Here is a 26,979-nt window from a genome sequence, read left to right on the forward strand (position 1 = left end):
CTGTGTAGCAGGACCAATGTGCTTTCAGCACAGTCCTTTAGTGGCCCTCCTAGTTGCACTTTCCTTCAGATTTGCTCACTGGCTAGAAGGGGGTTCCTTTGACCTCAGCGGGGCTCGTTGATCAGCAGTTCCAAGATCAGGGTATTCACTTGCTGACAGACCCATCTGACAAACTCACTATTCTTGCTGCTGCAGAAATAACTACTCAGTACCGTCCACAGCTGTGTGGCATTTACCCCCCCCCCACACAAACTACTTCCAAGAGACTCCTCCATGCTGCTAGAAGTTGTGGTTCTGCAGGACTCCAGTGCTGCCCTTCCAGAGAAGAACTAACATCTGCTGCCACTCTGAAACTAGCTACCCATGTTCTAAACGATGCTACATTCTTGGTCTAGCACCTCTTGGGGTCCCCGTACACAACTTGGGACTTTGTCCCATTCGTACGTAGATAGGTGACACTTGTGCCGACAGTGCTCATCCAGAACTGAACCACAATAGCCCTGGTGGATGAAGCCATTACTCATCTCTGCAGTCTCATCCTGGAGAAAGGGGAGAGAAACTGAATCTTAAGATCCTCTTGAATGTCTTCTTTGGGCTCCTAGTGCCTGTGTCACATTGTGCATAGGATTGTTACTCATCTAAACTGAATACGTTCTCCCACTAGCTTCTATTGGTGCCCGTTGGATACAATATGAATTGGGGCACAGTACTGGTGTGCCTCGCTTATGAGCCCACTAGTTCCATTTCAGGGTCTGAGAACATCCGTTTTTCCATTTGTTCTGAAATGTAATTCAATTTACTCTCCTGTAAAAAGATTGTACTTGCCCAAGGACAGCTTTAAAATGTTTACATGTAGATTCTAGGTCATTTGATTCTTAATCAATAAGAATTATAACCACCTTTCCACCACTCTTGTTGCATTGCCTCCTGACTCATACTGGTGGCGAGGAAAATGATTAACCTCCTGCAACCCAAATTCGAAGGAATAACTTCGACATACTGCTTATGCAGGCTAAACCTCAACTGAACAAAGCAAGCCTGGTAGAGGAGGAAGAGAGAGAAGAACCAGGCGGGGCATCAGCATCTTTAGCAAATATGTGGTACTGCAGTTAAAAGACACAGGCCTATATTATCCACAAGAGTCTGGGTCGGATTGGTCATGCGGGCATGTGGTAGAAAGGAGCCTTACACCATACATCGAGTTTCAGGACTTCAGTTAGGGTTCATGCGGACTGACTTCCATAAATACAATTAAAAACCCAACCATGGCATGCAGTGGGTTGGTGTTCAAAAATAGTTTAAAAAAAATGTTTCATTACCTTGGGCAGAAGGCAGTGGTGCCCTATATCTGAAGCCCCAAAAAAGCCTTGCACACAAAATGAAAAGAATCTGCATCATGCTGCAAATCTTGTAGTCCTCAACCACGTCCCATAACTAGCCACGCCCTCTACAACAGCGACTTGTGACTATTACAAACACCTACCAGCTGCTTTTATCATTAACCCATAAAGCCACCAGTACCGCCAGCCCCAAACTAATTCCTACCCACCTCAAAAGCCAACCTTAGCCCACCTCAAAAAGATGCCCTTCAGCCACCAATCTTACATTCTGTAACCCCAGCGGGCAAGATTTAGAGTGCCTTTCCGTTTAAGCATTCAATACACTTTCAAGTAGTAATACCAGATCACAGCAATGCTGCTTGCTGCCCACTGCTTCCTCCAAAGGTATACTTTCCAATACTGCAATGAACCACGCCTTTGACTCACTCAGGCTATAGATAGCTTATACATCATTTATGACCACTGCAGTACAAAATTATGCATCATTTATCAACACTGCAGAAGGCCACAAAATGTACACTTGCCACTGGAAATTGCTAAGTGCTTGGGAGGGCGATACATGGTATGTTTGCTTGCATGTGTAAAGAGCAGGGAAGTGGGGTTGATTAGGTGATTTAAGCCTAATATCTTGAGACTTTAGTGTCGGCGCTAAGGAACACAAAGAAGGTACGTGTTCCTTAGCGCCTTTTTTTAAACCTTTATCAAAAAGGTTTATAAACTTTGGCACACGTGTAAATTTAACACTGCCACTGCTTAATTGTGAAGTGAAGAGTTTACCACTGAAAACAGTTTGAACCCTGCTCTAACACACCCACTATTCCAGTGTTCGAAACTGAGGGGTGCTGGGAGCAGTTTAGCTCCTGCATGTAGCCTACAAGAACTCGGTTAATATCATACCAACAGCTATCAGGAGCAACTTTTGGCTCCCCAGGCTTCCTGATGCCAAACAAACACATCCATGTGAATTTAACCCTGTGCATTTAGGACACCGAATACATATTAGTTCACATCTATACACCATGTAAAGCATAAAGGGTCATAGTCAAAATGTAAGCTAGATTTTTGGAACTAACTCCCCGTTCCTCATTGGTTGCTCCTGGTCACTGGTGAATGCTGGATACCCAGGAGCTGCTTTTTGCTCCTTTTCCAATCTTAATTTCGAGCCTTGTACTCTAGTCCTATAACCTTTGCTTGCCCTAACACCTACTAATCCATTTCAACGACGTACACCCCATTGCTCACTGGTCCTACACCTCAAAGCCAGACCAATCCTCGAAACCATGCTCACCTTCCACACATGTTAAACATGCAGACCTTCCGGAAGCATTCAAAGTCGGACCATTATTTTTAATTAATGCCAAAATATCACAATGAGGTGCAGGAGGTTTGCAATACATTTTTAAAAAGGAGACCTGAAAAATGTCCGCTTTTAGAGCGGTGCGAGGAGAATCAACCGATTGAGAAAGTGGCGAGCTGCATCAGAAGACAATGTGCACCAGAGGCAGCAGCATTGGGAATCGTGCAGTCGCAAGGGAGAAATCTGGATTGCTGCGAAGTCCCCCAGGGCTGTGCAAGTGAAGAGTGAAGGCCGGGGAAGAAAAATGGCACCCGCGGCTCATACTACGTGCTCTTGATACTATGGCGGTTCCCACATCAGAGAAATCCATATGGCAGCCGTAGTGAGCGTAGTGGGAAATGGACACCGAGCAAAGGATCGCTCTTGCAGCTGCACAAGAAGGCCCGGACTCGGCCCTGGATCGACACCGCCCTCCCCTTGCAAGTCGGGTGGAGCGCCAGCTGGAGACACGGGCGCTGGTGCAGGCGGCCCGGCAGAGGTAGGTTCTACAACAGCAAGAGCACGGCCCCTCTCCTGCCCTACGCCGGCTCCCACCTGTGCCCTTGTGCCCTCCCCTCCACCCCCCATTGTGGGGGGGGGGGGGGTGTGCTGTGCTCCCCTTCAGTGAAGTGTTGGTGCAGGGGCAAGCTCCTCCTCCGCTGCCTAAACCGGCGGTGTGTGCGCCATTCATACCTAGGCGCATCGGTTCCCACTGCCAGGGCAGTCCTGCCCTCCCGACCCCCAGAGACTGTAGCAGCGTGACGGGTGGAGGCACGGTCCCAATTAGATAAGTTCAAGCCGGCTCTTCCTGTCTTTAGAGATCGCAACTCCCTTCTGAGCAGGAATAAAGGGCCCATCCACTCACATACTTACATCTCAGGATCCAGACCCTAGGTCCCAGGCAACAACAGCTACATGTCGGATCGGAGGGGATCAACTATTAGGATCAAGGGGGGGGGCTGAACTGTACGTGATACAGGGAAACGGGCACGGTCACAAGAGCCTGGTGCCCGGTCTCCATACTGGCCTCTGAAAAATTGCCTCCAGGACTTCCCCAGACTCCCGCAACCACTGGTGATCCCTTACCATCAGCTACTTCACATAAGTGATATTACAAGGGATAACAGCTACCATCAAAGCTCCGGTACAGGCATCGCAGCCGCCCACAGTGCCCCGCAAGAGAAACGGCACCACACCAAAGAGGCCGTAATGCAGTAAACTGAACCTGCTCCAGGTGGAGTTCAGCGGGAGCCCCAAGGAAGGTGGTACAAATAACAGGAAGTATAGCCGCAGGGGGGGGGGGGCTTAGGCAAAGTAAGCAGTGTCATTGGTGCAATCGCACCGTACCGCAAATCACAGTAGTGGTAGTGCACAGTGACACTCCCCACTGAGGATCGAGCATAGCAACACAAGAGAAGCACAACTCCTTAGTCAACTGGTTTTAGTCGCAGCAACAGGAGTCTATAGACTCCACCAAGGACAAGGCTGGACACGCGCACCCTGGCCGCCCTGCAGAGGTTTAGCCGCACAAATACAATGATGGAGGCAGAAGTCCAAAGCTCGTCGGACATCCCAGGCAACGATTGTGACAGTGCAACCAAATCAGACATTCGCCTTCTCCTTGTCGAAAATCAATGAAAACACAGAAACAGTCTGATTTACAAACAAAAATGGCGAACGTGGAAGATCGTTTAGAGGCAGTCGAGAGCAACCAGCAATCGGGAAATATTGCCACCATGCAATATGAAGCTAGACACCTAGACCTGGAACAAAAAGACATGGAATCCAAAGTCGACGATCTAGAAAATCGAGAGCGGCGATCCAACATTCGCATAATAGGTTTGGAAGAAGAACAGGACGAGACCCAATCTGGCTTGGAAAGCAAAGTAACATCCTTAATCTTGACCCTATACAGCGACATGGGTTCCTCCAAGCTCGAGTTTGATAGAGTGCATAGAGCAGGCGGCACGCCGAAGGGTCCCTGCTCGGTCCTCGCCAAGTGCCATTACTATGCACAGAGACAAGACATTCTGCAGAAGGCAAGAGAGCTACAATAGAATTCCGAGGGTCGAACGTGAAGCTCTACCAGGACCTTTCAGCAATGACACTGGCGAAAAGGGGATGTTGTCCCCTCACGGCTTGGCTACAGGAAAGGGGGGGCGAGGTACCGTTTGGGCCGCCCTTCCCCCCCCCCCTCACATTTGAATACAATGGAGAGGATTTCAGGATAACCCCTGTAGATGAAGCAGAGCAAGCTCGCTGTCGCCTCCAAAGTCCTGCAACAGGTTCAGATACTGCTAGTCAGAGGGAGCCTACGGTCCCACAACTAGAATTGACCAACAAGCCTCTAAGGCGAGGCCGAGCCCAGTTAAAGCCCAGTTAAAATGGAAATACAAACGGCTAAACACTCCCTAGGAGGTCTGCGTCACTCACTGTGCGATGTCAACAGCCAATGCAAAGTACAGGTTCAGTTTGCCAACTGTTTGATGTAATGAATCGGAAGTGGTGTTAACCTTTAGGGGTTTAGACTTCACTGCTCCGTATTCATACACATGTTGCTTCTTCCTCACACTATTGTTACAGTTTAAGATCAGGCCCGGAGAGGGGCCCACTCGGATTGTCCCTTCTTCTAAGGCGTCTATTTTCCTTTTTTTCCAGGAATGTGCTTGGTAGCATCTTGCAAAGGGGGGAGGGGGAGGGGAATCCACTCAACCATTTAAGACAGACTAAATCATACTAAGATTCTGCGCACACATCCCGCAACACTGCCACTCATTTACCACCTCACCGTAATGAAGAGGGGTCAAACACTGAGTGACCCACGTGGCAATGGGGATGTAACTTACTCTCTCTAGTAGGTATGGCTCGTTCTGATGGCATAGTCTTTGGTTCCCTAAACGAAAAGGTCAACGCTAGCGAGACAGTTTGAACAATCCAAACTGGATGTCCTTTTTATACAAGTCAAAATACACTTGCATGGGGAGAGGAGAATTCCAGGAAGAAGGATCGGTGAAGTGATCTGGGCATCCGGCCCTCAGAAAAAAGGGTAGAGTGGGTATTCTTTTGAGAAGGTCCTTAGGGGTCCAAATAGAACAGTTGTATAAAGATATAAGAGATACGTGGCACTCAAGGGTAAATTAAGAAGACGCCCCATCACACTATGTTCTACATACGCCCCCAATCAGGGACAGTAACTTCTTTGAACCCCTATTCGACTTTCTAGAAAATTGGAGGGAAGGCACACTGATCTGTGGGGGGGATTTTAATGTGACAGCAGATCGAGAGTGATTGGCATCCGACACAACAAAACACTCTGCCCCCAAGCAGTCTCCAAAGAAACAGATTCCTTAGTCAGCTGAGGGAACACCACCTAATAGACACCTGGCACGCGACACATCCAAAGGGAAGGTCCTTTACTTTTCACCACCACACCGCACTTTTTTGAGAATCGATTACCTCTTATTAGGAGCAGAAAATGAGTGATATCCTAGGAACATCCATCCAAGTAGTAACTTGGTCTGATCACGACTTATGTACTCTAGACCTAGGCTTGGGTCCCTTACCATCTCCTGATCGTAGGTGGCGGTGTAACGATTTTCTGTGCAGAGACCCAATAAACCCTCTCCGAAGCCATCAAAGACTACTTTGAAACACATGAAATAGACGGAATGTCGTTGAACATTCTGGGAGGCAGGGAAGGCCACGATAAGGGGGGGGGGGGACTTAATATCGGAGGGGGCGGACAAGAAAAGGCTCAGATTACTCAGGGAAGGAGTTAAAAGTAGGCATCACTTGGAGCAATCCTTGAGGGAACACCCCGCCACTGATAATGAAGACACCGTTTTGAAAGTCAAACAGATGAGGGAAGAACTAAGGGATATATGGAACGATAAAGCACTTACACAGCTTAATTATCTTAAGCAAAAATTCTTTGAGAAGGGGATAAGGCCCACACGATGTTGGCCAACAGGCTCCAAAAGCAGAGAGCAGTATTTAGGCATCCCTCTCACAAACCTACAAGACATTGTTAACCACTTTTCTAGATACTATTCGAAGCTGTACTCAGCCGAGGACTGTACTAACTCCTCAACAATTGAGGAATACTTGGCTACCCTTCCCCGCCAACCTATTGCTGAATATCACTTGGACATACACAATGCCCCGCCCCAATCACTGCAATAGAAGTACAGGCAGCCATCTCGGCCCCTAAGGCGGGCTCAGCACCAGGGCAAGACTGATACAGACCAGCCTTTTATAAAGCCAACTCCAATACACTTTACCCATTCCTCGCTAAACAGTTCAATTCAATCTTGGCATCTGGACAGGCCCCCAGGTCCCTTACCAAATCAATTATAGTCATCCCCAAGGTAGGCAAGGATTCCTCAGAATGCGCTTCATACTGGCCCATCTCCCTAATAAATTTAGACGTAGACGCCAAAATCTACTCCAGCATCCTGGCTGCCCGGCTGGCTCCGGTTCTTCCCCAATAAGTCCACTCTGACCAAGTTGGATATGTGAGAGGTAGGCAAGGGGCGGATAACCTTAGAAAGACCTTAGATCTCATGGCTACACTCTGAGAAGCAGGAGAAGACCCTCTTATCAGTAGACACCGAAAAGGCATTCAACCGTATAGAATGGCCATTTGTAAGAGCAGTCCTGGGGTGGGTGGGGCTGGGAGCCGCGTGGATACAAGGAGCGAAAGCACTACCAATCGGCCCAAGCCATACCAATCGGCCCAAGCCAAAGTTCTCACACCTTTAACCTCACCCGAGGCACAAGGCAGGGCTGCCCGCTCTCACCCCTGATCTATACCCTGGCGGTGGAGCCTTTTGCCCGTGGGGATAAAGAATATAAGTTAGCTACGTTTGCCGATAAGATCCTCCTGCACCTCACCCGACCATCAGAGTCCATCCCCGCCTTCTTCAGAGTATTGTCACACTATGGTGCTCTTTCGGGTTTTCGGGCTAATCTCCAGAAAACCATAGCAGTCCCTCTGAAAAAGAACATCGAGCTATTGGAGTTTTTAAAAAGAACTGGAGTTTTCAAGTACAAACTGACTACGTCCGGGACTTGGAGTGAACATTACAGTCTCTCCCTGACCTCTTCGAGGCCAACTATGTCCCCCTGTGGAAAGCTATTCAAAAAAAGATATTAGATGGCTCAAACTGCCCATGTCTTGGGCGGCGCAGTTCACCACCATAAAGATGATCTGAAACCTTTTATGGTTTCAGAATATTTCCTAGCAGAGGAAAGCTTACACTACTGAAAATCCTATGGGCCAATAAAAAGCAGAGGGTCCCGTACGCCACATTTATTCAGCCTAAAGAGGGAGGCATGGTTTTTCCAAACCTGGGCGAGTACTATAGAGCAACACAACTTCGGGTACTTCCAGATCACTTATGGGTAAATCAGGAAAAACAGTGGGTAGCAATAGAAAACATTTTTGCACCGGACACGTTGGGAGAATGGCTGTGGGTCCCACTGTCGGCCATGACGCAAAGAGTTAAAGAACATCCCAAAGTCTTGTGGTCCCTCTGGCGAGCTATCTTGGCCTCCCCCCCGCCTTAGCTGCATTTGTTCCCCCTCCATCCGAGACTTCCTGAGTGAAGTTCTGCGGTTTCAGACTTGGTATGAAGCTGGACTCACCCGCGCTGGGCAGCTGTGGAAAAAGGGTGCATTTGTCACTATGGAAGAACTTAAGCGTGACCTGCAGGGTGTAGAAATATCCCGTTGCCATTCCATCAATTAAGAAAAGCCCTGAACGATGCCCATTGGGGCGATTCCCTGAAGCGCACCCCGATGCTGTTTAAACAATTGCTGAGCACCCCAAAGTACGAGAGGCCTCATATCACGGATGTACAACCATTACTTACAAGAGGTCACCTCCAGCGCCCGTCACAAGTGGGAGGCAGAGCTGGCAATAGCATCTCAGCCAGAGATATGGAGAGGGATATACAGGGCGGTATGGTCATCCTGCATTTCTATTCAATATAAAATGCACAAGGCACGCCTATTGATGAGATGGCATTACACTCCCTTACGCTGTCCAAGATGTTCCTGGGCAACTCTCCCTACTGCTGTAGAGGCTGTGGAGAACGCTGTGATTACTGGCACCAATGGTGGAAATGCTGTAAGGTACAGGTTTACTGGAAGGAGGTGTTGGGGTGGATCCAGGCCATAGATGGGGTCCCTAGGGTACTAACACCTGTGCTTGGGGTGGAGTCGGATGGGGAAAGATTAATACGAGTCAGTAACACATGCCACACAATCTGTTACTAGCAGCTAGAGTGTGATTAACAATTAAATGGAAGTCAGCAGCACTCTCTTCAAAGAGAGAATGGCTAATCAAAGAAATATGCCATTTACGAAATGGAGAACCTCACAGCCGCTGTGCACGAATCCCGCAGAAATATAGAAATGATTTGGTTACCTTTCTTAGAATATTACACATCAAATAAACCTATTTCAGGAATCAACGAGCCAAACTAAAGGCACAGCCCACCAGCAAAGAATTAAGATTGTAATGTCAGTCCTTATGTTTACTTATGTTTCTTTTGACTTGCAAAAAGTGATGAATGTGGAAGGGGGAGGAGGGAAGGGCTAAAGGCTCAAGTTTCGAGTTTACTACTGTTTCACATTTACCTAGTAATCGTAACGAGTGGAAACCACAGAAAGGTACTGTGAATACATCAAAATTGTATTGTTGAAAATTAATAAAAATATATTTAAAAGTAAAATATTCTTTTAAATGTCTTTTTAAGCAAGACATATGTACTTTCTGAATTGAACACTGGGTGCTGTCCTGGTTGGGATCTTGTTATTAGTTTCTGGTGTATAACCGAAGGCCTGTGGTAAATGTTTTTTTTTTTGTCCGACAGTGGGGCTTACCAAGTGAGGTAGAATATGCTTGTCGCGATTAGTTTGAGAACTACTTTAATATCGGTTTTGCATGTGTGCCTCAAACTGCAAGCACATGTATTACCAACTGTGCAGTCAGTGGAGTGAAACCCATTAGTTCCAGGTTACCAAGTTACTGCCACCGTCGATTTGGGGTCGTTTTACCATGGATGAAATGTCCACGACGGAAATGACTGCATGAGAAGTGTACGTTACATAAACTTGTTCGTACATTTCCATCCACGGTAAAAACCCAAAATCTATCCAAACACTAAACCCCGCCCCTGCCCACACCCCCACGCCCACCCAAAACCCCAACACATCCCCACCACCCTACTTACCAGTCATTGTGACGTGCTGTGTCCCTGCGACGCTGGTTCACTTTAGTGATCGGGAACTGGTGCCGCAGGGTCCTTTTTTTATTGGGTCAGCTTCAGAAGGTTCCCCCACAGCCCCCGCTCACTATACTGTGTATAGTATAGTGAGTGGGGGAACACCCCTGAAGTCTTTGTTAACCAAATGACCTACAGCAAATAGATATTACATAAGGTCCTACAAACTTAGTCAGGACATTTAGTAGTATCGAAATGTTAGTAGTGTAGGTCATTTGGATTCGGTCATTTTGATCGAATCCCCACTGTCATGTTTTATGTAAGCCAGCCTCAAGTGGACTCCACACACCAAATTGTTTTATATAAAGCCCCTACGCTCCCGCTACGTTAAATAGACGCTAAAGCCCTTTGCTGCTCCTTGAGGCCAAGTCCTTACTGTATCGAAATAATGCACTGAAATAATCCCCTCCTGCCTACCATATCCCCCACAATGACCCCTGGAAAAATTAAAAAGCTGCTCCGAAATATTACAGGCAATTTTTTTTTTTTTTTTACAGACTCGAACAAATTCATCTGGATCATGAAAAGCCCATCTAAGTGATCTTTGATCCAAGACCATAATGCCCAGATCTTTTCGCATGATGAAACAAATTCATTGACAGATTTGGTTGTCTTGTAGTTCATCATTTGGAATTTTCCACCCTGCTCCAACCCACCATGGCCTTTCTTCCATTGGCCAATTAGCCAATATCGCTCTACCCTAATCGCCCACATAAGCGACACCCAATAACTCACCCTCATTCAATCTCACCCATGTACCACGATTCCTGAAAATCTGGAAGACCAGAAACCACTGTAAATTCTAGGACTTCACTGACACCACACAGCCGCAGAAGGTTTCAAAGGCCAGCGACCCAGAGTTAAAATGCCACGTTTATCTACCACATGGAGGAATTAACTCAGAACAGCGCAAAGTGTTGTGGAAGATCAAAAGAGTAACCACCTTGATGCAAAAAATCATGCTCACCCACCACACCAAAACACCAAGGAATTACAGGTGAACTTCAGGTATCCAAGGTACACTGAAAAGCCAGTCTAAGCTCACTTAAGTCAGATGGTGAAGGTCTTCAAGCTTGAATACCCAGAGACAAATAGCCACTTACACAACCCACTATAAGGTGTTGGGGAAAAAGCAATTGCACCGCCACCAGAGGCAGAATGGTTACTACTAGTATGGCAATGCCTACAGCCACAACTATAGGGCTTTGCCAACGCTCGTTTAAAGAATTCAGTGCAAAGAGCAGTTCTAAATCAACTTGACAGCACAATGGAGTAAAACATCAGTAGCACATGGATTAGAAATAGTACTGGCAGTCCAAAGTTTGGTGTTACTGCTCGAAAAGATCCCTAAATGCAGGGTACAATAATTGTCAATTGCTTTGAATTAGGTCATAAACTGCAACTGAATTTCAGAGAAGGGGAGCACATTATGTGCACCAAACTCTGGAACAGCACACGGCCTACATAAAGGAAAGCAGGGATCCAGTATGACCCCAACACTCATACTTTGAATAGTGCAATGGCAGATGTAAACTGCAGATAAGAGCCTTACTGCTGTGTGGTAGCTGGTCTGTCTTTGGCTGTAAATATTGGGAGGGAGCTATGAGTTTGCCCTCCTCATCCGTTCCCCTGCATTTCTCCCCCATTTAATGTTTTGGTCACTTTGCTTTTCTACCCGTGTTCACCTTTACCTCAGTTATCCCTCCAACCCTTGTAACTTCCTCCCGCACATCTCCTCTCAGTTACTTTTCCCTCATCAATTCCTTTCCCACACCTCTTGCCTCCCAAATCTTTCTCACACCTCTTGCCTCCCAAATCTTTCACACACCTCTTGCCTCCCAAATCTTTCACACACCTCTTGCCTCCCAAATCTTTCACACACCTCTTGCCTCCCAAATCAATGGTCTTTGGAAATGATACATTTGTACGTGTGCGAAAAAAGCTATGTTGCATGTGAAGGTTTTGGTGTGCCTGTGAAAGTCTGCATTGCTCGTGCGAGGCTGCAGTGTTGTACATATTCTGAGTTACATTTTTTTTTTTTTTTTATTTGTAAAAAAAGAAAGGTACAATGCTCAAAAACCATAAGGAGAGCCAATCCATAGAAAAGTACAAAAGTAATACATCACTAGGACATTGGATAATTCCAGAGGACCACAAATAAAATACATTCCATTCTGAACTCAAGTGAAAATCTACAAATACCAAGGGTATCAGATGTGTACTGTATTTGTGTCCAAACTAATCATAGGTCCAGGAAGTGCCCCAGGATCTCAAATGTCCAACTCACCCTTATTCTTATGGAGGACGTTTTCCAAGGTTCGACAGGGTAACAGAATGATCCAGTTGTCAATGCATAAGCAAGTTGGTGACTACCAGTCAGGCAGGATAATTTTCTTTAGCCAAGCTTAGAAGGTACAAGACCGAGCAGGGACGCATTCATAGGCACAGTACATTTCAGTACTAGACAGTCTTTCCAACACCCCCCCTTCCAGAACTCTTAGACGTGCAATAAAAACACGACTAAATGGCTCATGGTCCCCTTCTCTGGTTTTCATTTGCAATCAGTTGGTGGGGTGTCTGATAGATCCATTGCGACGTCCAGCATGTCAATCATAAATGACAAGCGAATGTCAATTTCAACATTCAGCCTCTCCTAGTTCCCTAGCACTTACATAGAAGTTCTGCATCATCTTTACCAGCTAAAGCTAGTATCCTATAAAACGAGGCAGCTGGGTGGGCTGGACGTGCATACACAACCAGTTGGGACCAAGCTTCATTCTGGCAAAAATAGAGTACGATTGATCAATCTTTTCAGTTCTGTAAGACATATCGCTCACAAAAATGGGGTATAAGCGATCAATAATAGCATGAATAGTGGATATCACCCAAGTACCAGGTCAGCCAGAATACAGTTACCCCTCTTCCCCCTCCCCCCCCCATGTTTGTAAAGACGGGGTTCACAGGGATCGAAATGAAGATAGATTGGAAATGCAGGAGCTAAAATCAGCTCCTGGCTATTAGAATTGAGCAGCGACCAGGCGCTACCGCCGAGGAATGAGGAGCATTACGCAAATCTAATTCCCCATACAAGTCAATCATTTTGTCCATTATTTATGACCCCATATGCCTTAAGTGTTGTATAGATGTGTCCTAATGTTTTACAGGTTTTCTGAAATACAGTAAGTTTCACATAGGTCAGTGCATGCTGCATCAGTTGGCCTGGGGAGCCAAAGGTAGCTCCTGGTAGCAAGCCAAGGTAAGTGGAGGGAGAATCCGATACAGAAACAGGACAATGGGCTAACATAAGAGTAACAAAATATAGAAACAGAAATAATGTTCTAGTACATGACCTCTATAAGGTCACTCCTCAGCCTGGCTTAGGTAGACCCAATGCATTTAGGTCTGCCGCTCTATTGTTTAGCAACAAATGTGCCCTCCTGAAACAGATATATGTATGATGGCTTTCTATTGCTAAACGACTTCTAGGATACCATCATGTACTAGAACATTATTTCTGTATGCATCTCTTTTTTGAAACACTTACAGATGGATTGACGTCTGTTGTATTTAGCTTGGATTTGAAACTGTTTAAGAATGTTTTCAACATAAGGTTTTCAATATACAGCAACATAAAAAGCTGGTTCAATACCATTCAGATGTGTGTAAGCTTCATATCATGTACAGGGATCTAGAATATGGCGAATAATATTGCCATATAGGGATCATTCACAGTAATTGATTTGCATTAAAATTATTGCAATTCATGATTTATCACAGACAGGATACCCCAACCCGCACCCCCCCCCCCTTGTGTTATTCTCCTGCTAGCAAGCCAACCAGGCTAGAAGCAGGAGCTAAATAGCTCCTAGCTCAATTTCAAACCCTGGGTTCAGCCATATTGATGCATCTGGGATCACAAACTTGTTAGGGCGAAGCATATCTGAAATCTTACACCAACAGTCTTGTAATATGTTGAGGGGGTTCCTGCTTCATACTTTTAGAAATTGTGGTTAGTAATGCCCAAGATTCCAGCGGCGTACTTTAGTTCAGTCTCAGGTCTGGTTATCCTGCATATATGTCTCACACGATTTGAAGAGCAGTCTGTTTGCGCCCTCCCACTTGTGATGGTTGTAGCTCCAGATCGCTGTCTTGGTGGTTTACTGTCTTTGAAAGGATTTTTCGCTTTTCTGAGATGTGGCATAGAAAGTATATAATTGATCTTGGGTGTCATTCATCTGGATGCACTTAAGGCTAGGTAGAATTTCCATCTTGTGCATAATTCTCCCCACTCAGTGGGTCCCCCAGCACTTTCTGGGCTATAGGTTTTTTTCCTGACTGCTAAATGAGTGGGAAACTTTCCTCAGTGATTCTTTTTCTATGACTCTGGGAACCCTTTTTGGTTATCTTGGAGTCTGCTTTGCTCCATCTTTTTGATTACATCTGTATTTTACTATTGCACTACACCGCATCTTCTGTGCAGTGTGGCTTGGAGCTCCCCGAGCTTCCCCCTTTGGCTCCCTTTTATATTCCTGTGCTAACGAGGTTGCCAGGATAGGGGGATACTTTTTATCCTACCTATGCTTTTCTTTTGTAAGATCGGCCCACCCCACCTTATGTGGAGGGCAGAGGGGATACATAATATTCCTTTTCTCACTTCTCCAGTTAACTTTCTAATTACAGTGGCAAGTCTGAGTGACTGTGGCAATGGATATTTTCTACCAACTTTATGATTTTTTACATGCAGGCCGCTATCGCAGCTGCAGTAAAGGACACAGGTCACCATTGACCTAAAATGGTGCCCATCTTTTCCCCAACTCACGATGGCTTGCCCTTTGTTGAGCCTTCCTCTAACCCGACGGCAGCCCGGGGGGGGGGGGGGGGTTGTTGGGGGGCGGCGAGGGGGGAAAGTCGTCCTCACTCCTTTGTATTTGACAGACTCCCATTGGGAAGCCCGCCCTGAGGTGCCAGTGTGTCTGAGGACAGGATGCTGGGAGGACACTGAAGCACCTCGGTTCTTTGTCCTTCAGTGTCTGCTCCAATCCAGCTCTAACTGGGTGCTTGGCTGTCCCCTTGGACAGCCAACAACCAAAGTTTGAATGTTGCATGCATGCCGATTGGCTGGGTTTCTGCATGAAAGGCAAAGGTATGCCAAAGCCAGAGTCGACCACTACATTCCGATGGAGAAGGGTGTCTGCAGCCACCTCCAGCAACCGCCAAGCTGACTGAGTGACCGCTGCAGCTCTAGGCCTCAAGCAGAAAAGAAGATCCAGGTGACTTCCCTTGGATTGGTGGGCCTAACCAGTCGAAACCATATGCAGTTTGAGCCATCCCACCAAGTGCTGCAACCTTTTAGGCCTGCAAAACCTGAATACCCTTGGGTGGGCACTACTGCTGTGCAAAGTCTCGTCAAGCACAGTTTCAGCTGCAAACTTGTGGGCATCTTCCAGAGCCTACAGAGACTCCATCGCATTGTATTAGTTCCCTCAGAAGAAATGGAGGACCGAGAGAAGGAAGAAAGTCTGCAGAGTGACAACCGTTGCTGCTCCAAAGCTGTGCCAAGCCTCCACAACCAAGTGCCATGAAGGTAGTCTGCAGGGCATCCCTGTGAATGAATCGGACTGTCTGCTCCCGCCAACAGTTCTTCATCCAGCCACCTAGGCCAGATACCTAAACTGGAGCTCTGAACTGGAGCTGTAGCAGTCTTACCTTGGGGACCCGCTGGTGACATTGCTCTTCATACTTGAAGCTACTGTCCAACTACTGGGTACTTACATATGCAGTTGTTGCCGTTCACTCCTCCCGAGCATCTTAAGGCATGTTGGGATGGACGACCCACCCATGTTCTCTTGTGCCCAAGGACACCTGTGCTAGGGCTTGAAATCCTTTGGTTGGCCTACTTAGTCCCCCTGAAATCTTTGAATCAAAATGTGTTACTATCTATGAAAAGCTTAATCTGTGGCTTAATCTGCATTTGACAACTTTCAGAGTGCCTGCCTTCTTTTGTTCAGCTGCCCAAGGGTTACTGGTACCCCAGTGTGCTCCATCTGAGTTTAGCGACTCATTCCCCAGATAGGGTTGGACGTCTAAAGATCAGGCTTTCCTAACGTTAACTTACCAGTATTGCTAGTTCAGTAATTGTGGATGTATGATTTGCTAACCTAAAACTATGCTTGTACTTACCAGATAATTTATTGCTACAGCAAATATTTAGTGTAAATATCTTTGAACGTGTTTGTACTTAGCTCAATTCTTTTCAATTTAACGTTGCCCAGTACATAAGCATATTTTTATATAAATACAGTGTGCAAGTGTTTCCTTGGCCATAAGTGTGCTCAAAGGTCTTTGTACTCATCTACAGCCCTGTTCCGTCCTAGACTAAACCTGGCTGCTCAGCCATTGCTACCAACATACTTATGTAGTTCAGGCGTATACTAAGTTGAAGCCCTATCACCCGCCCCAGTGCGAAACTTCCAGTCCTACCACAGGTGGACAACCACTTATCCAAGACGGTTTTGATGTTGGGTAACAATGGGGAGAAATTCATCTGTATCCATTCGTTCATCGCCGAGCTGATCCAGGAGGCCCAAACACTTCATTTTAGTGGGACACCATGTAAAGCTAAAGTGAACATGTGATTCAAGCAAGAAGTAGAAACAGGTAAGACTGCTGATTTGCCCGACTTAAACTTTAAACCCTAAAATCTTGGAAAAGGGCATCCGTTATATCCATCAGGGAGGCAATGCTGGTTTTGGGTTCTTCCTCAGCTGCTTCGTATAAACAGATGTTGCCCGAGTTTCCTTAGTATCCGACTCCGCAAATGTTGCTGCACTTCCAAAGCAAAGTGGCCAGAGATTCCATAGCAATAGTAAACAAGGGAGAGTACACATCCTTGTGTGGTCCTCTTTGCAGCTTAAACTGGTCTGATATTAGACCATTGGTGAGGGTCCACAAAGTAATTTTACCCAATTTATGAAATTTGAGCCAAACCACCATCTTCAGTGTTTCAACAATGTATTTCCACTCCGTTCCGTTATGGTTTTTCTGCATTTTTACATGTTGCTTTTGTGCACCATCTTAATTCAATGACAGCACCAACATCTAAGATCATTGCTAACCCTGCTGTTGCCAGATGCAAGTCCGGACCAAACATGCAAAGCGCAGGCTATTTTCTTAATGGATGTACATGTCATAAGATAATTAAATAGAAAAAGTGCATGCCACCATCTGACCTTCAGTCCAAACACTTTTCATAGAAAGCAGGTCCACGATTTGTGGGGCTGCGTGAAAAGGCTCCCCTAAATTGCATATACCTCACTGAAGCAATATGTAGGGGCAGGCCTCCAATTACCTTAACCTAGATTAGACACCTCACCTCTTAATAAGCAATTGCATGTTTTGAGCATGTTTTACCCACAAAGCAAGTTTATTGTTAAAACGAACAGGAGGAGCTAGATAACTATTATGCAAGATTGTATGCAGTACCCTGTGGGAGACTGCACAAGCCTGGTCCTCTTGGCCATAGTTAACCCAACCTTTGGTATAAGCATGTACTACACAAGTTGTTAACTCAAGAGGGGTCAATGTGAGCTGTAGGGTTAACAGATTCACAGTAACAGGTATTCAAATAAAAGGTTTCTTGATTAAACAATTATTAATTTAACAGTCAGTTGAATAAGCGTTATTTAGAAGGGAGCAAATATGTAACATACTTCAATAAACTCAATTTCACTAAATCAGTAGATAGCCATTGGGGATGGCACACACTGACATTTCCTACATTCTGAGGTAACTTAAATAACTAGGACACAGATATCACTGGCACATTTAGAGCAATACTGAGTTTGGCGTAAAAGGTTAGGGAATAACAATGGTTCAAAAATATTCTTAAGCAGGTAATTACTTTTGAACTCCCCAATGCAAAGTAATGTAACCCTTTCCCAGCTACACAAGTTATAGCATGTGTAACTTTTTGGAGGGACAGATCAAACCACAGTCAGAGGTTAGAACAGTCTATCATGGAGCCAGGACAGCCAATGTCACTTGAGAAAAGTCTTGGGGAGCTGAAGTTATTCTTGAAGGTAAGTAAAAAGTCTTGAACAATGTCTTAGAAATCTTTGTAGAAAATTAAATCACTGTAGGACCACAAGCTGGGAGGCAACTCTGCAAATGCAACCAAGACAAGTCCCAACTGAGAGCTAGTATGGCTACACAAGAGTTAAGTACCCCTTAGTTTACAGTACCTTAGGTCTGAAGAAATGGTTCCAGCTGGCTTCTGTTGGAGTTGTATGGCAGATCCTGTTCCTCAGTTGTGGAGACAAGAGGGAGGATGTTTGGGGACTCCTGCACTACGGTTTGAATTTCAGCAGCAGCAATGGGCAAACTTCAGATCAGCAGCACTTGTTTCAGCCTCTCGCGAATAGCACCACTTCGGTTCTCGGATACCTTCTGGTCTTTCCTTGTATCTGGGGTCCAGCACTCTGTTGAGGTGGCTCAGGCTGCTTCATGGGAGTCTGGAGGATCTTCATGGAGCTCGGGTCCAACTTAAAAATTAGACACTATTCTGGTGTTCCTCTCCCTGGCAATTGGTTCTTGCAGCAGCAATGGAAGTACAGCCAGTTCTGAGAGATGTCCAGAAGAGTTTGCTTTGTGGTTGATTGGTCCCACGAACCCAAGGGGAGAAGTCATCCTTGCAGGACTTCTTTAGTCGAGGCAAATTCAGAGCTTCACCACTGCAGCAGGGCTTCATTGGGCAAACCAACGGTCCAGGAGATGCAGAAGATGCATCTTCCAAGTTCTTCAGATTCCTTCGTCCAGTGGTCGACTGCCTTCCAAGCAAAAGACCTCGCCTTTTATGCATTTCTCCCATTCATTCGTAGCCTAGCCGTCATTCACAGCAGGGTGGCTGTCCTCCAAAGCCAGCCAATCACATTTGGGTGCATTCCTGTCACCTAGGAGATTAAGCACAGGGAGTTCAGGAAAATCCCTCACTTCCTGCCCTGCCAGACATGGAGCCAGAGGTGGGCTTCATCAGTGAAACCCACCAAAGACAACAAACTAAGGCACCGAACCTGGTTTGCCACGCAGAGTAAATCTCAAGGGCCTTTCCAACAAGAAATGGTGAAAAAAGAAAACTCGGGCCACTTTTACAAAATGGGCACCCATGGGTGCTTTAGTGTGGCTGCAATGGCAGCCCGTGGTAAAAACACAATGGTAGTAAAAAGTAACTACCACAAGCCATTGCAACATAAAAATGTTACATGAGAAACTAGACAAAGGTAATACTAAGTAACCCCCACAGCATCCTTTTTTAAGATAGTGTGTGCTACTAAGTAAAGTCAATTTCACTGCTCTTAGAAACAGTAGTTTAACCAAGAGAAGGCATTTAAACCTTTGGGAAATCTGAAAGACTTCCTGTGCTACTGCACTGAAGGTGCTTTGACACAAAGTAAAAAGATTATGCCTATGGCGTTTGTCAGATTCCAAAACAAAAAGAAACAGTTCAGATCAAAGAAAAATATATGTGTGGGAAAAAGGTCTCCGTCCAGGATAAAAAATAACCGTCCTAAAGTCCAGCAAAAGTGCTGGGGGTTTCCAAGGGAGAAGGGAACAAGAACATGTGAGAATTCTGAGCCTTTAGAGTCAAACTAACCCAAGTCTCCCTGAAGCACACAAGTTGACACGTTATATCGAGGCATAAAATAAGCAGTGTCGCATAGCAACTGTAGGTTTGCTCCTTAAAGCGACACATGTGTAGCAAAGCTAGCGATTTAAGTTACCCTGTTCAATGAAAGCACAGGTCAACCTACATTCCTCTTTCCCTAATGGCTCTCGCCCCCCCCTCTTAGGTCGAGTAGGTAAACCTTGCTCAACTCGCAGGTCTAGTGTAACTAAAGAATTTACAAGGCCTGCCTCATCTCACTAGTGTCTTACTTGAGCAATACACAAAAAGCTGTATCGTTCTTATAATGCCTTGGGCACAATAACTTCTGGTGACCCGAATAAATATTTGTACAACATTGTTACATCAACACAGATTTATAAACTTCCTGTGTATGTATCTCATTAATGTCATGTTTTCTTCATCGTGGGTTCTCTATGATCAGTCTACTTCCTTGAATGCACATTATGAAACTCCTTGTCCAGCTTCTAGGCACACCATCTCTGGATCGGTTTTCATTTATTTCATTTGTCGATTTTGCGTGTGCAAATCTAATATGCATCAAAGACAAAATAATAAAGTAACAAACCCCATTCACATTTAACTACATGGATACATAAAGTTGCAACCTCGCGCTAACTTTGCCGCAACAGTCACTAACATGGTGTGCAACATGAACCCCTCCATCCTCGGTGGGACCTTTCTTGACCACCCCTACAAATAGCACACAAAATTACTGAATATGTGTTTTCTATATGTACATCGAGACAAATAAATGATGTGCAGTATATCAAGGGGCACCATTGTTATTCTATAAGAAGCAGTATGTTGAATGTGAAGTGTGGTGTACACGTCAATTGAATGGCCTGTGGGCAAAAATGTTGTCAGATCACTTTGAAATAAAATTATTTTTCAGGATCACGCACTTAATTCTTGGAGAATCCAGGCATTGTGATCAGTCTGCAACTGAGGCACTTTACCAAATATCTTCCCAGCTTTAGTTGATAAAAGGTGTTGGTTTAACATTTGTAAAGGGGACTTGAAAATTGCAACAAAAGTTATTCATCCATATAAGACAGTATGGCAACAGCTTTATTTTCCATTAGCACGCGGCTGGGGGTGTGGCAGCCTCTCAGCCAATGAGAATGCTCAGAACAGGGGGCGGAGGGAATGACCAGCGGTAATCCCCCGCTTTAGGCCGCCTCACAGCTGGAGGCTGCCATCTACCCCAACGGCTGTGGTCCCTTTCCCTCCCCACCATCAAACCCCACTTACCTTCTTTGAAGTACATTTTGGGAGTGGACGCGCGAGGACCACTTCTCCCCCCAGCACGTCCGCTCCCGATCTGCGACAGGCCGTCATGGAAAGGAAGAAGGGACTCTCCTTTCCATGGCGGCAATTTTCTTGTTTACTTTTTCAATGGCCACCATGGAAAGGGAAAACTGATTTCCCTTCCCCCGATGGCCATTCCTTTAACATTTATTTGTTCCGAAACACCAGAGCTTTTCAGAACAGAAACAAACATACTTTTAGTTCCCCGGTCTTACGGGGCAGGGTAGCTTTGCTCTGGCCTGTAACTATGGGCCCCGGGTGTTAGGAAAGATTTCATAATTGTATGTAATTTTCCCTCCATGTGTTAACCCCCACGCTTTTTGCTGCTGTTTTAGACATCATTGACTGACTGCCAGAGAAGCAGAGCCTTCAGCTGCACTCTGGGCTTGCTCACTTTTTATGGGGAAACTGACATGCCCTTAAGACAGTCAGTACTGGGAGACTGTTTCCCCTAGTCCTTTCCTCATGTTGCAACTTTTGTGCAACATGTAACAAGTGCGCAATGTATTTTACCATACAGCACACTTGGGTCTCTAGTCATTTCCAAAGGCCCTAGATACTCTCGCTGGACTTTTCATGAACTGTGCAGATGTGTCATGGACAGGACAGGTGGCAGCTATCATTTCGCATTATTTTTAACCCTTTCCTGCCATGTTAACTGCGTTGACCGCATTTGGCATGAATAGGTGGCCTGGCTCCAAAATGGCCATTCCACGAGGTTCTTTGTCCTGTCCTTTGGCCATCTTGCCCCTTCACCTTCCCCAGGGCAAGTCGACCCGGGCCAGTCCTCATTTGGTCATTCACTTTCCCGCGAATCCCAATGCTTTCGCGGGCTACTGCAGGGCGTGTGTGCCTCCAGGATGTGGGATGGAATGTCTGATTCCAATACACATCCTGGGTGCCAGAGAGTGGAGTGCCATGAATGCCTGGGACCACCGTGGTCCGCGATTGGTCCACATATGGAGTTTGTGAGCAGATCTCCCATTGGTTCCTCTTCATGTTGGCACGAAAGGAACTTTGGATAAGCCTACGCTGAAAACACCACTACCAGGCCGATCTCCTAACTTCACACCAAACATAGGATAGGATCCAAGTATCCTGCAACTACGATGCCGAGGAACCGCTGGAAGGTTTGGCACCCTGAGCCCGCTGTCGTCCCATGGGATCCCTCTGCATCTGGTCGTCCTAGAAGGTCGGCAAAGACGCTTAGACCCATTGGAATAGTTGGAGCAACTATTCTCGGCACCTTCATCAAACCCTGCAAGTAAGCTTTCTCTGAAGTGTCCCTGGGCCAACCAGTGGACTGACCAGCTTACCCAGTTGTTTTGCTCTGTCACCGCCGCCGTTTCGAGGAGGCCCTCGAAACTTGGTATACTGCTAGCTCTGTGTCCACGGCACCCTCACACCGAATTTTGTACACTTGGCGTTCCCAGGTCTGAAGTGAGACGAGAGCGCCAGGACTGGAGTAAGCGCAGTTACTGTGTTGCCAAGCCGCGGCAACGACCTGTGCAAGTTCGATGCATTTGTGACCCTCTTGCCCCTGAAGCCTGATATAGTCAAACTGGGTTGAGCCGTCCTCCCAGAGCGGAGAAATCCCCACTGTCCTGTTTGGGAAGCATCGCTGTATCTCAGGAAGTGCAGGTGCCGAGAGGAAGTGGACTGAACTGACAAAGTTTGGGACTGCTTGCATCGGGGACCGGTGAGTACTCCTTACCCCAAACGGTGGCCCCTAGCACAAGAGCCAATCATCTCCTCTCCACAGCCATTGCAAAACAGCAACTCCATCCCGCACTCACAAACTGCCTCTACTTTCAATTGGAGGTCCGTCTAGAATAGTGGGAACCTGTTCTGCATCGCCTCATCCACCTTCCTGAGCTGCTAGAGACCCTATTCTGCCCATTGGCACAAGCGAGTGCATGTACTATTGAGCACAAGACTCCTCTCTTCGTAGGGCTTGGACTGCCTCTTAGTTAGGCGAATTATTGATGTTGAACTGGGCCTAAAGATTAACTACACTGCCAGTTTCCTGCCCCTCTAGGTTGTCAACATATTTTGTGCATTTAACCCTCTAGACCTCAATGGTCTTGTATATATATTGTATTGAGTGTGATGTGTTGGTTTACTTAGTGTTACTGTGATTCTTTGCTATGGTCTATGTTACAAAGGCCTTGTAATAAATGTGTTTTTGATAGAACACCTGTCTGGAGTAATTTGTAAGTGTCCTTGCTCTGTGTGCTCATTGAGGTCCTTCAGTCACCCTCACCCCTCCTGAGAGTCTTGACCGCCTGCCATAGCTACCCTGATTGGTCTGGCTTGTCCAGAGGTTACCCTGTTCCAAGAAACTAGGCTGGCCTTCTGAACCTCTGCCCCTCCAGGTCAGAGTTCATAAATCCTTCTTAACACCGGGGCATTACCTGAAGTGTTAATGCCCCCACGTTCCCCCACTAGGGGCTTAATGCTTAATTATAGAACAGGAAAAAAGAACTATTATGCAAAGTGACAAAACTAAAACATCCTCCAAGTTGGGAAATATTTGTTCAATACTTAGGCACATATCAAAACATATTGTACAATTAGGTTACTTGTGTAGTCATTGTTTGACAGGTCATAAACAATGGTTCCTCAATGAACCTCACTAATAAGGACCTTCCCTTTAAGTGTTCTGCCGATAGCATGGAGTGTTCATATTTGCAAAGCCCTGGGTAGCCCTGTTGAATTTGCCAGGTTACGTGGAACATGCCCAACAAAAGGCATTGTCTCATAGCACCAGTGGCAAGGCCAGGCCCCTAGACCTGGTGCTGCACAAGAGGGCACATGCCTAGCACTGACCCAGATTTAAAGTAAGGCTATACGAATTTGCTAGTCATATATATTGGATTACTAACAAAATATAGTTATTTAGTAATCTTGATTAATACATGTATGCCTTGTCCCAGGAAAATGGGTTTTGGGTGGGGAAGGGAAAGAAGTTGATGGGAATGGCCATAGGGAACAGCATGGCCAAAGGCAGTCAGTCAATGGGCAAATAAATAACTAAACACCCACAAGCCATGCCCCAACAAGTCATCTCTCCTAACTATACACCAATGCAAAAAAGGGTGCTGTAAACCCATTGCCCTAGTAGTGTTCCCAACTGAAGCAATCAGTGTGCTCCAGTCGAACGATAAACCTTCAGGATGATTTGGGGGAAGATTACAGTAATCTGTAAAATCTATAAACTGACAATAAAAAATAGCTAGACAAAGCTCATCCCGGTAGAAGAACACACCAGATATACTCATCAGTCTGTACGCGTAGGCATTTTGGTACGTCATGTATATTTTAAGGATGAGACTTCAATGCCCTTTTTTATACCATTTTATCAGCTGTGGAAAATTCCGTTTTAAGCAGCTTTTGACAGCAAACCGGCACACTGATAAATCCCAGGTGTTACAACATACAACTTGCCAGACAAAGTTCCACAAAACTCGGAGCTTTTGCAAACACGAATTGAAATGCAGGTATTAGTTGTGTCATTACCATTAACTGCAGGAACAACTTCTAAAATTAGATTATTAGAAACGAATTTGAATACCAATGAAGAAACGATTAAACCCAGCAAGCAGTGTCCCCGACAAACACATGACAAGAACAACGAATATGATCCAGGGTCTAGGTGTACAAGATAACTGGGCCAGTAAACGGATAACCGTCAGCGGCGAGGCACGGCACGACACTGCAGCACGTAGCGAGACTTTTATTGGAAGCTCGTGCACGTACGCGCAACCCAGGAGGCTATGCGGAAAGTGCACGGGAACTACGTTCTGGCTCCCTGATCTACCGTGGCATGACTGCACTCTCACCTCCCCAGTGTGCTTGCACATGTGGGCGCTGAGCTTCCACGCCTTGTTAAAGGTCGCATCGCAGTCCTGGTCAGAACAGATGAAGCGCTTGCCGCAATCCACACGCCCCGACTCTCCCATGCTGACAACGAAACCTGCCAACACCCTGCTCTGTACCGTTGGCGACCAGCTCTCGGCGACCGCCATTTTTCGCGCGGTCTGCGATTTTTATGCTGTTTGGTGTGGGGGTCCTCCCCTTTCGCCGCCCACCATCGCAGGAGAACATTATGGCTATGGTCACTTTAGTCACCTGACATGTACGCACCCAACAGTTTTGCCTGAAATGCCTAATATCACATAAAAAGAAGCCTAAAACAAACCCAACCCACACAATGATATCAAGCCGTGACAATGCCAATAGTGTTGGTTTTTGAATAGGTATTGTATAGACATTTACCAGGTATTTATTTATTCTTTATATTTTTTGTAAATTGCTTTACAGTAGCAGAGATATTGTTTGCAACTTGCATTAGGGTAGAAAATATATTTTTGCATAAATTGCATTGCAAAATGAAAATTGCTTTAAAAAATCTTCAGAGGGTAGGTAAGGGGAAACGAATGTGTAAGGAAACTTTAGGAAAATTCACAGTTCATGTTAATGTTAAAGGTATTTGTATCACGCACCGACACCACCAGAGTGGTCCCCAGGCGCTTTGGCAGATCTGAAAAGAAGGGTGTGAAAAAAGAGGGAACTGGGGGGGTTAGTAGGGTGTAGTGGGAATAGCACCGTCTGCTGAGCTGAAGTGCGGGTTTCGGGTCGGTGCGACTTCCCATGTGCTGTTGTGCCGGGTTATGTATTGTTAATCTGTTGTTGCAATGTGGTGAAGTACGTGCGGATTGCTGTGCAGAGATGTGGTTGTGTTAGTTTCTGTATGGGAAGTGTATGCAGAAAGTTTAGGTTTTAGAGTTCGGTTAGCAGGTTTTCCTTACCTCGTTGTCTTTGCGTTTCTGTGCTCAACATCTATAATTATCCTGTGTGTTTGGTATTGTAGTTTTTCCGCCTTGTTGACTGCAGTTTTCCTATGTGTTACTCTAATGGTATGTCTACCTGGCTGATGCAGGCGTGTTCCCTGCACTGGGTTGGCGATGTTTGGGTTAGAGGGTTCTGGTCACTCCCTGCCTGTCCCTTGGGGGTTTCTTGCCTAACCAAGTTTCCTTTGTGGCTAGCTGTATGTGGACATGGGTTGTTGGGGTGTCCTCCGTTTCCGGTTAGGGAAGATTAAGTCAGGATCATGGGTTACTCCTTAGGATTCTTGTTTCCTGTGGGGTGCATGCTTCCAAGTCGTTTCCTTCTGATTCTGGAGAAAAGAGCCACGTTTTGAGTATTTTCCTGAATTCCAAATGATGCCTTGTGTTGCATATGTTTTTTGGTAGGTCATTCCAGGTTATGGCTGCCAGGTGAGAGAATGATGATCCTCTGAATTTTCTTTTGTTGTATGGTTTTGGTTCTAAGCAAATGTTGTTGCTTGATCTGAATGGTTTCGTCGGATGGTAGATGATTATTTTCTCATATAGGAACTCTGGTCTTTGGCCGTGGATTGTTCTGTGCGTTATGCACATTGTTTTGAACTGTATTTGCTGTTTTATTGGTAGCCAGTGTAGCATTTTCAGTTCCTGGGTAATGTGATCTCTTCGTGGTAGTTTGAGCAGGAGTCTGGCCGCAGCATTTTGAATGCAGTGAAGTTTCCTTAATAGTTCTGGCATTCCTAGATATAGGCTGTTGGCGTAGTCTACTCTGGACATGAGTGTGATGATGGTGAGTGTTTTGTGGGTGAAAGAAAGAAATGGTAGTCTCCCTTTTACCACGTGTAGGAGGAAACATTTCTTGATTATGGCGTTAACTTGTGGCTCAAGTGTTAGTTCGTTGTCCATCAAGACTCCCAGGTTTTTTTACTATCGTTTATAGGGTCGGTGCTGTTCCTAGTTCCGTCGGCAATGGGATGTAGTGACTGTTTTTGCCGCTTTTGGGTATGATAATTATTTCTGTTTTGCCCGGGTTGAATTTGAGGCTGCTAGTGTTCATCCAGCCGTAGAGTTGTTGTAGGCAGTCTTCTGACGTTATCTTTCCTTTCTGTTTATCTTGTATTTTGTAGACGATCTCTGTGTCATCAGCATAGTTGTAGCATGTGATACCTTGTTTTTT

At 45.9% G+C, this 26,979-nt stretch overlaps 1 protein-coding gene across 1 annotated transcript in view; it reads right to left on the reverse strand.

Moving 5' to 3' along the window:
- GTF3A (general transcription factor IIIA) overlaps positions 1-25,078 on the reverse strand; it is a 152,452-nt gene extending 127,374 nt beyond the window's left edge. Inside the window, exon 1 of the mRNA XM_069639704.1 lies at positions 24,798-25,078. Within this exon, the coding sequence (XP_069495805.1) occupies positions 24,798-24,983 (186 nt within the window). The 5' untranslated portion in view covers positions 24,984-25,078. The remainder of the gene's footprint in view (positions 1-24,797) is intronic.
- Positions 25,079-26,979: the final 1,901 nt, after the last annotated feature.

This window comes from Ambystoma mexicanum, chromosome 7q (assembly GCF_040938575.1).
Source record: "Ambystoma mexicanum isolate Mex_15411 chromosome 7q, UKY_AmexF1_1, whole genome shotgun sequence".
NCBI lineage: Eukaryota > Metazoa > Chordata > Amphibia > Caudata > Ambystomatidae > Ambystoma > Ambystoma mexicanum.